The 10,989-nt window shown below is 35.2% G+C and overlaps 1 protein-coding gene across 1 annotated transcript in view; it reads right to left on the reverse strand.

Moving 5' to 3' along the window:
• Positions 1 to 10,989, reverse strand: part of TMX3 (thioredoxin-related transmembrane protein 3) — a 38,113-nt gene that overhangs the window by 14,308 nt on the left and 12,816 nt on the right. The window contains exons 6-10 of the mRNA XM_009333493.1: positions 7,963 to 8,008; positions 6,289 to 6,369; positions 4,786 to 4,885; positions 4,458 to 4,535; positions 2,145 to 2,211 (exon numbers count right to left, since the gene is read on the reverse strand). Coding sequence (XP_009331768.1) covers positions 2,145 to 2,211; positions 4,458 to 4,535; positions 4,786 to 4,885; positions 6,289 to 6,369; positions 7,963 to 8,008 — 372 coding nt within the window. The remainder of the gene's footprint in view (positions 1 to 2,144; positions 2,212 to 4,457; positions 4,536 to 4,785; positions 4,886 to 6,288; positions 6,370 to 7,962; positions 8,009 to 10,989) is intronic.

Genomic DNA, 10,989 nt, shown 5'->3' on the forward strand with positions numbered 1-10,989 from the left:
GAGTCCTTAAATAAAATAGAAAGAAATCAAGAAAAAGTAGATGCATTAACAGCATTGTGAATGTAAATGAACAAATATTTACATATGATTCAGAATCAGTTATACTGAAGGCTACGGTTTCAGATGCTAGACATTTTAAACCCGTGAAGAATCAAATTCTAAGACATACCACCAACACCATTAGAATTAGAGCTTAATCACAAGTAAGAAAGAAAAATGTATATAAACATATATATGATGCATATATACACTCACACATATAAATGGACATTAAATAAATTTGTGTTAAATCCTATTGTATAGAGTGAATTATCAGTAACTTCAGGTTACCAATTAATTGCTCTAAGTTTGTAGCAAGCAATTCCAAGCATGAAGCTTCCCATAGATCTGCATCCCATCCCCCTACTATGAGGAAGAAAAACAAAACACCAGACAAGGATTTTGCTAAACCTTTTTCTTATAGCGAGCTCTTCAAATTTCTGCCCAATCCTAACAGTTGCACATATAACCTTATACAGTCTCTTATACCATGTCTTCATAATTTGTTTGATTTACAATAATGTTTCTAGTACATTATAAAAGAGTAAACTTTTTACAAAGTGTATTAGAAGCCTGGATTATTACAAGTTTTGTGTTTGTTTTGAAAGGTGTGGAAAAAGCAAGCGGGCCACACAGCAAAAAGCAATTCAGAAGTGTTGCTCTTTGACAAGCTTTCCTTCTCCAGGCCCGTTAAAAAAAAAAATAATCAAATGCAAATCAAGGAGGCTATAGAGTCAATTTCTATCTGGAGGACGATTGGTAAGGCAACAGACTGAAGAGGAAGACAAGTACAGCCATTCTATGAAATCACAAAGAATATCCTTGACAGCCCATCTGGAGTATCTGCTGTGGTACTACTGATCCTCAGAAATTAAAACAGCAGAATAATCTTCTGAGTCATATGTTTTCAATTTAAAATAAAAACTTGCATTTAAAACAATCTAAATCAAGAGTAGATGTTTTTGTAAATAAGTGGCGTACTATAAGCCAACCCATGATATACAATATAAGTACGCGTGTGTACGTGCACCTAACAGACTATAAAGCATAGGCTTTACAGTATAGTCTGAGTATAATCTGGCACTTATAAATGGATAGCCATACATAAGGATATACACTTTTTATATAAATGGCAAGTGTACTGCTGTCAGTGGTGTTATGAAACACTACTAGTCTCGGGTGGCCATTCTACAATCTACACGCTGAACAAGCCAGTTAAAGCAGTTTATCCAGCTTAAAACTGCATATCAACTGCTCCAGTGACAACGGTCCACGTCTCCGTAACCTCTTTTTGTGAGGGACACTTTCAGGAAAGGAAAAACAGACTGAATGGTTAACCATTCTATGTATGCGTAGTACACTCCATCAGTTATACAGGGAGAGGTTATGCTGTCTGATCCTTTCCTACTACCAATATCCAAGTAACACAAATGTGAAAGTTACATATGCTCAAAGCTATCAGTTAAGGCCCTCCAAATTTTAATATTGGGAATAAAGGCAGAATCAGTTTCCTCTTCCTTCACAGTTGTTGAAGGAAGACTTGCTGTACTAAGAAAGCATTGCATTGCCAAGACACAAAAAGCTCAAACTGGACTCTTTTACGCAATCTCTCAGCAGAGTACACATTTGAAAAAAATCAAGTTAACTTCAAGAGAGAGAGATCTGACTGTCAGGAAGAGCACTTAGAGAAAATCTGATTAACTGTTTGGAACTGTAAATTTATCTTATGTGTGACTCCTCTTCAGCAAGAGTTTTCTTCTATTTTGTATATGATGAATTTGGACAGTGAGTGAAGGGATAACTTTCATAAGTGCATTAATGCCAGCAAAGCAATAACATTAGAAGCTGCACCTTACTGATAACACAAAGCAAATGTCATCACTTCTACTTTAGTATTGCTAAAACCAATTCCTTCTCAAATGCATTTTGTTCCATAAGAACTAATTAGTTTTTTCTCTTTTCCTTCATGAAGGAGCTGTTATTTGTCATAAAATTGGGGAATTACCCAACACCCCAACACAACCTTCAAAAAAATCTCAACTGTTCCAGTTTCTCCATATATACTTTAAATATCTTGTCTTAAGGTAATGTCCACTTTTACTTACCATCATAAACGAAGTAAGTTCCATCTTTGAAGACCACAACAGCAGGCAATTCAGGCAATGTCACATACTGAAAGAGGTTGTTTTCAATTAATCCATGGAAGATTAAAAGATTTTTAACAAACGAACAAAAAAAAAAATCTTAAAATGTGGAAATGTAGTCCATGGGGAAAATATCAAAGCACATTTAAATGTTTTCTGTCTACATTTACTAAAATAAATTTATCAGGTTCCGCATATTAAAAAGTAACACAACATAAACACATTTTTGAGAGGTAGGTCTCACAAAGTGTAAATGAAGCAGGATTTTTACTAGTATCTGCAGTAGCATGAAGAATATTGGTTGGACCTGAACTTTAGACAGGCGATCATAACTTGAGGGTTTTATCAGTCACGCTCTCTGTTCCCAGTTCGTGCTGTTGTCAGCATACCTGTCATACCATTACTTCTACTAAATGGACAGTTAATATCGTAGAGCAAAATAGTAACATTGATAACACGTCTCACTGAATCTGGGCTATTTCCTGTGGTTCAGGCTGATAGGAATACAAAGACATAGCTCCAGCAAACAGAGCTACAAATAGCCCTATTTAGGCAAACAGAACAATGAATGCCTGCATTATCATTCTAAACATGGTATTTAGGATGGTCAGCAACATACTCAAAAAAAATACACGGTGTAGAAACCTTTTCCTTGGAACTTAGAAGAATCTTATTCAGCTCATGTTTTCAGTAAACTGCCACAGAAGAAATACTGCATCTACTCCTTACTGCTTGCTACCACTCTAAGTTAAAATTCTAATAGCATTTGTGGTTAAGAAAGGACTGTATCATGAGCTTAGTTTTGATGATGATGTTGGCTGAATTGTCTAATTTACTGGTATGTTTGGGAAACATAACAACAGTATCATGAGTGCTTTTCCAGATGACATGCCTTCTGTAATCATTCTGCATTATCTTTCTTGGAAATAAATGTTAAAGCAGTAGGTTTATAATGTAACAGCTCATATGAATGAGCAAGAGGGTGGTAATTCTAGACGATGCTTTATTCTCTTATTTGCCCAAAACATAGTTTAGCATCTTTAAAGGGCAAATCAGTCTATGTACAGCTTATGGCTTGCAAAAGATGCCTGAAGCTTGGAACAAGGTTACGTAAGGTGACAAAACAAAGCCTAACAGTGAATATTGTCATGCAAAGCCTTGTTACAACTAGCAACCACTGATTTCATAACATTTTTGCTTCTCTCCATACAATATTGCGTATCATCACTACTTCAGTTTAAATGATATTTGTGGGAAATTACATTCGGTGGGAAAAACAGCTCACTGCTTATATCACTGTGATCACAGAATCTCAAAGAGTTCCAGCCTTTTACACTATTTCCACTGCATGAGTGAACAGTACTTTTCTTGCTCAGCTGGGACTGAAGTGCAAATAGCAATATTCAAATTGAGGTAGATTTTGATACAAGGCTTCTGGAAATCTAACAATGCACTATTTATAATGAGGCCTGTTCTACTTATGATGTTGGAAAATGCAGGTGCCTAAAAAAAAAATATAACTTACACTAGTTCTCACCCTGCTAATCCCAAACTAATTTCAAAGTCATGCGTTATCAGGCATGGAGTAGACTTAGTTCCCACTTGGAGATAACAATAAATGAAAAAGTCTCTTGATTTTGCTTCAACACATAAACAACAATGGTTAGACTAACAACAGTAGTAACAACTTTTTCCACCCTTGTGACTAACTGTAAATAATTTCCTTGTCTTCTTTTCCAGAGAGCCACATGAGAATTCTGCAGCCAGTAGACTGGATTGGTTGATCCCTGGGCAAACTAATGTTTTGATCAGCTGTACTGCATGAGGTGAAAAATAACTCACCTTTTCACTTGCTTCTCTGATTATTAGGGTACCAATCGTACTCCATGCCATAGACCCCCACACTAGTTATAAAAGCGGTTGGTGAAAGGGCTGTCAGGAGCAACAAGAGCTTTGCATTGGCTAAAAATCAAAGTATCTACCTTCTTGAGGAGGTTGTATAGTCCACGTTGAGTTCTGCATATCTACTGTTTAATTTTATTAATATGAGTGAACAAGTAATTTGGCCAATAAAGAGCAATGACAGACTGAAACTTGGTTTGTATTCTTTCCCCATATAGACTCAAAATTTAAATGTTTCAGTGTAATTAGTTTGAAATTTACCAAGGCCAAATATATTGTAAGAAGTCATCTCTGTGTCATCAAAACAGCAAAATTACATATGAGACGAACTATACCATTTCTGTGGAAGTAGTAGGAACCAAAACAGTTTACCTCAGGCAGCACATCTTCTGAGGCAGAAAAAAAGTATGTATAAACTATTAGTTCTGAAGCAACTTCAATGTATTTTTCCTGCAAAAATACAAACAATGTTTTTTAATTTCTGAACTTTTAGTATGCTTCAAATGAAAGGTTTGTGACATACCTTATCTTCAAAGAGTAATTAGAAAATATGGTTATGACAAGATTGTAAAAACACTTCAATAAAAGTAAAAAAAGATGAGAATTTATTACAATCATGCACTTCAGTCTTTTAGAAGATATTTTAAAATACATCTGTGAATAGCCAAAAGAAGTAACTTTATTTAATCAAGCTTCAAACCTTTAAAGGAGATTCCCCACCAACATACACAAAAAGTACACGATGTCTTTTTTGCACATGCTCGAACATATGGTGGCTAGGAAGTGGCCTGATAAGAGGTCTGGGAGGAGGGAAAAAAGAGAAAGAAGAAAAATCTCAGTTTCTGCAAGCTGCAAAACCCAAATAAATAAAAAACCCCAAGAAAATGCCATAAAGTTTTTTGTGTTGTTTTTTTAAAAACCTGAATTCTCCAATGCAAATTAATTTAATTTTTCAATTTATTGTTTCAACTAAAAGCAAAAAACCTAAAAATCCCCCCAAAATAAACTCATGTTTCTCAAATAGCACACTTAAATTTGAAATTAGTATCTTAGTACAAAATGCTGCTATGATGTAAACATGCATGCCATTTACTGACCACAGAATCATAGACTGGATTGGGTTGGAAGGGGCCTTAAAGATCATATAGTCCAACCCACCTGCCATGAGCAGGGACATCTTTCACTAGACCAGGTTGCTCAAAGCCCCATCCAACCTGACCTTGAACACCTCCAGGGATGGGGCACCCACAGCTTCTCTGGGCAACCTGTTCCAGTGTCTTACCACCCTTATAGCAAAAAATGTCCACCTTACGTCCAATCTGAATCTACCCTCTTTCAGTTTAAAACCATTGCCCCTTACCCTGTCAGTGCAGGCCCTGATAAAAAGTCTCTCCATCTTTCTTCTAAGCCCTCTTTACACAGTGAAATGCCACAATAAGGTCTTCCCAGCCACAATAAGTTCTCAATCATTTGAGAGATAAAATTCTGAATGTAAGCACAGCAGTTAGAAAATGTGGTCTTAGAAATAAATAATCTTATAAAATTTTGGTAAATTATTAGAGATCACTGATATTCCTAAACTACAGAATTCTGAACAATAATTAATATTATGTACTTATATGAATGCTTCTTAATTATATCTAAGAATGAAGTAGAGAAATGTGATTCTTTTTGCTCCCCAAAGATTACTGTCTATAACATTTTGAGGCCACAGGCCACTGCAGGGAAGGAGGAAAAAGCCAACAGAAATTGTTATGAACAATTCCGTAAAAGCAATTTCCTTATGTTGCCAATTGCTGCAACATTTCAGATGCATAAGCATATATTAAACTGGTAATTCTAAGATAACTTTTGAGTATTAAACAGATTCTGCCTTAGTAATGATGTCTATCTATCAGCCAACATTTAAGTCAATATTCTTGTTTCTGGCTTCCATGAGTTTCATTTGTTCATAGTTTCCACTACTTTGAAGAGCTCTTAGTTCTTGCACTGTAAAGAAGGGATTGTGTCTAGCCAATCTCTACTTACTTCCTCCATGCCACTCACCACCAGTCTCACATGTAACCACATGTACAGTACATATAGTTTTTAACTTCATGTCAGTGTCTTGTTCCTTTTTAAAGAGAGATAATTTTTGGCCCACCTCAAAATCCTACAGAAGTTTTAAGTCACCAGAACCAGTCTCACAGAAGAGTATACTTACCCTGCCACTCTATTAGCAAATTCAATTATATCATCTTTGGTTCTAGGTCCTCTATAGTTGTATGCCAAGTCACCTTTTAAGCTAGATAAATAGGAAAGACAAAAAAAGAACAGAATTGAAATCAAACTATATCTGCACATGTAAAATTACTCAATCTTCACGTTTATTACAGTCACCTTTTAGCAGGCAATAAGCAAGGTAATTTTTCAAATAGTCAGATAAAAGAAGTGGTGAACAAAATCTAAAACTCAATAATGCAATACAACACAATTATGGAGTAAAAACTTATTTACACAATATTTGGTTTACTGACTTTTAAAAATAATTAACATTCTTTTACGACTATTTTTTTCTAGTGCACAGCAGTCATTTACCTTGTAAACACACAGATCATTTGGAACATTTGCTTATGACCACACAAAAAACCCCACCCACCCAAACCAAATCCCAAACATTCAGCATTTTTACAAGGACTAATCCCAAAGCAGTATAAGACAAATATATAAACTTCTCTAATGCTTTTTTGTAATTGAAAAGTATCAAATGACCTGAAAAACCTTCTGAATTTACGTATTAAATTAAGATTCCATGAAGTGTTGGTCAGTTTACTGTACTCTGCTGACAGGTGATGTAGCACGCTTGCATTATAAGAATATTCAAGTGAGTTTTACTAATTCTAACAGGCTTTCTTTGAATCCATATAGGTTTAGGAAACTCACAGGAAAAAAGTAATCACAAACCCAATTTTCTATGCCTCTATAAGGATGAAGAACTTTATTGGCGTAAAGATTAATGAGCTAAACATCTCTGCTGCCTTTTTGAGAAACTAACTTGACCAGATTTATTATATATTATGAATACTATTTGCTTAAACAATAACCTGCTAATAAACCCAGTATGTTCATAGTAAAAAGTACTCTAAATTATTAAGTCTTTATTTAACATGACCTTGTACTGGACTATACACTATATGTGTTACAAGCAAGTACATATAATATCCTTACGGACTGGTATTTTCCTATAAAATTTGTCCTCCATTGATTTTTTTTTTTTTTAAATTACATGAAGAAAATAATCTACATATAATTCTCTTGTCAAACAACTGCTCTCACACTTCACCCTATATAGTAACCACTACTGTCATTTACGTAAGATTTTCAGGTACACTGAAGAGAAGAGAGAGGTAATTAAAAATAAGAAAATGCAATCAGCAACTCACAAAAAATTAACAGTAAGACTCAGGTATGCACTTACTGCCTGAATCGCTCTAAAGGGGTCAAATCAATTGGTGCATGAAATTCCTTTTAATAATAACAATTTAGTATATATGTATTTGAAATATATATTTATATGCACACACTTTTATGAAGTTGCATAGAAAACAGCAGTTAAATGAATTCCAAATTTACTAACCTGCCTTTAAGAATTCTGTTTCTAAGTAAGATGCTTGATATTACTGAATTTCAAAGCAAAACAGTCCAATAGAAATCAAAGATAATGTCAAAATGAGATGGTGGAGTGTTTTTGTTTGTTTGTTTTTCATTTGGGTTTTGGGACTTTTTTGTGGTTTGTTTGTTTGGGATTTTTAAGCAGAAAGGACTATTTTTTTAACTGTCATGAAATCAGTGGCAGGATAGGTAACTGTTAGAAATTCAATGAGAAGCATCAACTTACAGCTTAATTGTTGGATAGCCTCGCACTCCAAATTCAGATGCAATACCTGAAAGAAATGTGTTAATGCCAAAGTGAACCAAGGCTTTCTTGCTCTCCTACCTAAATCTTTAAACATAGTTTACTATTCAAGCCACATAAATAAATGAAAAACCTACCACCTGGTTCAGTATGAATTATTTTACTTGCTTTCAAGAAGCTGCTGTTACGAAGCTACATCATTAAATTTTGGACCTCTTTCAGAGGTACTGCAGGGTCCCAGCATAGGCTCTCAATTCATATGCCACAAGTCAAATGGCACGAGAATCCTCTAAATAGACATGCTTGGTCAATTTTCACCAAAAGGTAGTATGCATTTAATATGCACATACAATTGTCTGAAAATACCAGAGACAAGAATTAAGCATCATGGATATAGAGTTGTAAATACTAATGCTTAAGAGAGATATAAATGACTATTAACTACTCATTTGCTACAGTACTGGGCAACAACAAAAGTGCAGTATCATACTGTAGCAGTTACAAAAAAGTCAGTTTTTAAAGCATATTCTGCAGAGGTAAATGTCTACAGTCATCAACTTCACCAGAAATAGACACTTTCTATGAAGTTACTTAGCTGCTGCTTACTAAAGTGGTAAAAAGACAATTGCAGAACTTTTTCCCACACCTCATATTTGCTTAAAACCTTGTATCTTGCTCCCATCAGTCAGAGGAGTAAAATTTGCAACCCCCCTTCCAGTTGCGAACATAGTAACTGCCACCTTAAACTACACTTTCCAGTCAATTCAGTGTTTTCCAAAAGTTAAACTAAGTAGTCTTCAAAAAAGGCTAAAATTCTGACAATGCTTGTGCAAGTCCCTACTGAAAAACAACCCCTGCACTCACAACGCACCAAGATTCAATACTTTTAACATAAACATTCTAAAGCTACCACGTGCCAGAGCAGCAGATGTGGGAGGATTTGTGTGCAGGGCTCTGAATAACAGTTTAGAAATTGTGACCCTAAGGTTGTTTGCCTGAATAAAATCCTAATTGCACAGAACTACAACTAAAACTAGCAGCTCACCTACCGGCATCTTAGTCAAAGGAGACTGATCTAAAAACTATGCGTACTAAGATCAATTTGATTCTGATCCTTTTCTCTCATAGCTGTACTACGTAGAACTAGAATGAATTAAAGCGTGTATTACAACACTCAACCACAACAGCTGTCGACAGGCAGTTAGTTTCTCCTTGTACAGCTCTGGAGCACAGTCAGGAGAACTACAAAATAGACATTTTTTTACTATATTTTTTAAAACATCCCAGCTGTGGAGATTACTAAAATCCTCTCAACATCATGGAAGTGACTGACTTATTTACACCATCGTCTCCACTTGTTCATATGAAGAATGCAGTATAGGCAAACAGCAACAATTGTGCCAGCCCCAGGTGTGACGTATTTCTACTTTGATCACATTCAGTGGACTTCTAAGGCTAACCCCCATGAAAATTCAACTGTTACCACACCAGGTCACTGTTCTGTTGATATAACTGCTGTATCCTCATTCCACACAGCTACCAGAGGCAACACATTGGACGCTTTATATGTTCATCTGTGATCTCAACTCTCTGATGACAAGCTACCCAAAGTTCAGGTTTTTCACACTACTTCACATTCTTATTAGGAACACAAACTATGCAGAGCCAACCATTCATGTTCCTTCCTAGTTACACGTGTGTGCCCAGCTGCACTTCCTTCTGATATTCTCAAGATTGAATTACTTTGATTTCAGAGAATCTTTAGATCGGGAATACATTAAGCAGAGTTGACTGAGCTTTTCATATCCAGATGTTGTAAAATTTCCACTTTCAAAATAAAAGCATGCAACTATTTAAAAAGATTTATCGGACTCTATTCTTCATAAAACTGGTAACAAATCTGAGAAGAAAAACATTTCCAGGGCACAAAGGAACCCTCGCAGTTTTTAGTACTTTTGAAATACGCAAAACTGAATTTAGAACAAAAACAAAGTGCCAATTCTGTTCTAGGCATCAAACACAAAAATTTAGTATCAGGATGACAGATGCAAATATTTCAGGGTAAGAGTTTATACAATTTGTATGATTCAGAATTTTATATACGAGTGGAATGTTAGAGATCCACCAAATTTATTCCCAATTTTGAAGCTATCTGGTTGCACGATCTTGAAATTTTTAATTCTCCAGACTTATTTTTCTTTAGCAAATAAGCATCTTTAAGATGAAAAATGAGGTCAAATTTATGTGGTTTTACAGAAAGAGCTACATACAATAAATTGGTGTTTGAGACAAGATCATTTTGATCTCAAAAGACCAAACTCTGCTATATGTAAGCACAGAAAAACTGGAATATCACTGCAAAAAGTATTCTGCACAGTATTTCATACAAATATAACAACCCTGAATAATCAGGTTTAACGGGTATTAACTAAAAACATTACATGTATTAACAGAGTTTTATTACATTCAGATCTCACTTGGGCCCCACTGCTCCCTATGCCTTCCCTCTTAAATATCCTCATGGTTCAACATAGATTTAAGTGAAATGACAATAAACAAGCATGCTAAAATCAAGAAAATACTGTTAAGCGTGCAACAATCCTCTCATTTCGACCCAAACCACTTCTCTGAACACCTAAAGTTTTGGGTTTTCTCTGAAAAGGTCAGTACATATGAAAGGCATCATCAAAAAAGAAAGCATTAAAATAGCTGAAATTGGGTCTTCAAGAAGGCATTTACAAACATGGGGAGAAATTGGCTCAACACTGATGTAATGACTTCAGTGATTTCTACAGGCTTTTGGTGTAACATCTTAAGGACTGATTACCCGAAAAGAATAACAGCAAGAACACAAGCACTTGTCCAACAGTAATACAAGGAACCTAAAATTGGATGCTGTCAAGAGACGCACGACATAAAGATGCTTGTATAATGGTACTCTAAGAAGCATATCAAAAGCGGATCTTTGAAAAGCTTTTACCTTCCATTTGTCAGGAAGAATTCCCTACA

The sequence above is a fragment of the Pygoscelis adeliae genome, unplaced genomic scaffold (assembly GCF_000699105.1).
Source record: "Pygoscelis adeliae isolate BGI_AS28 unplaced genomic scaffold, ASM69910v1 Scaffold140, whole genome shotgun sequence".
Lineage (NCBI taxonomy): Eukaryota > Metazoa > Chordata > Aves > Sphenisciformes > Spheniscidae > Pygoscelis > Pygoscelis adeliae.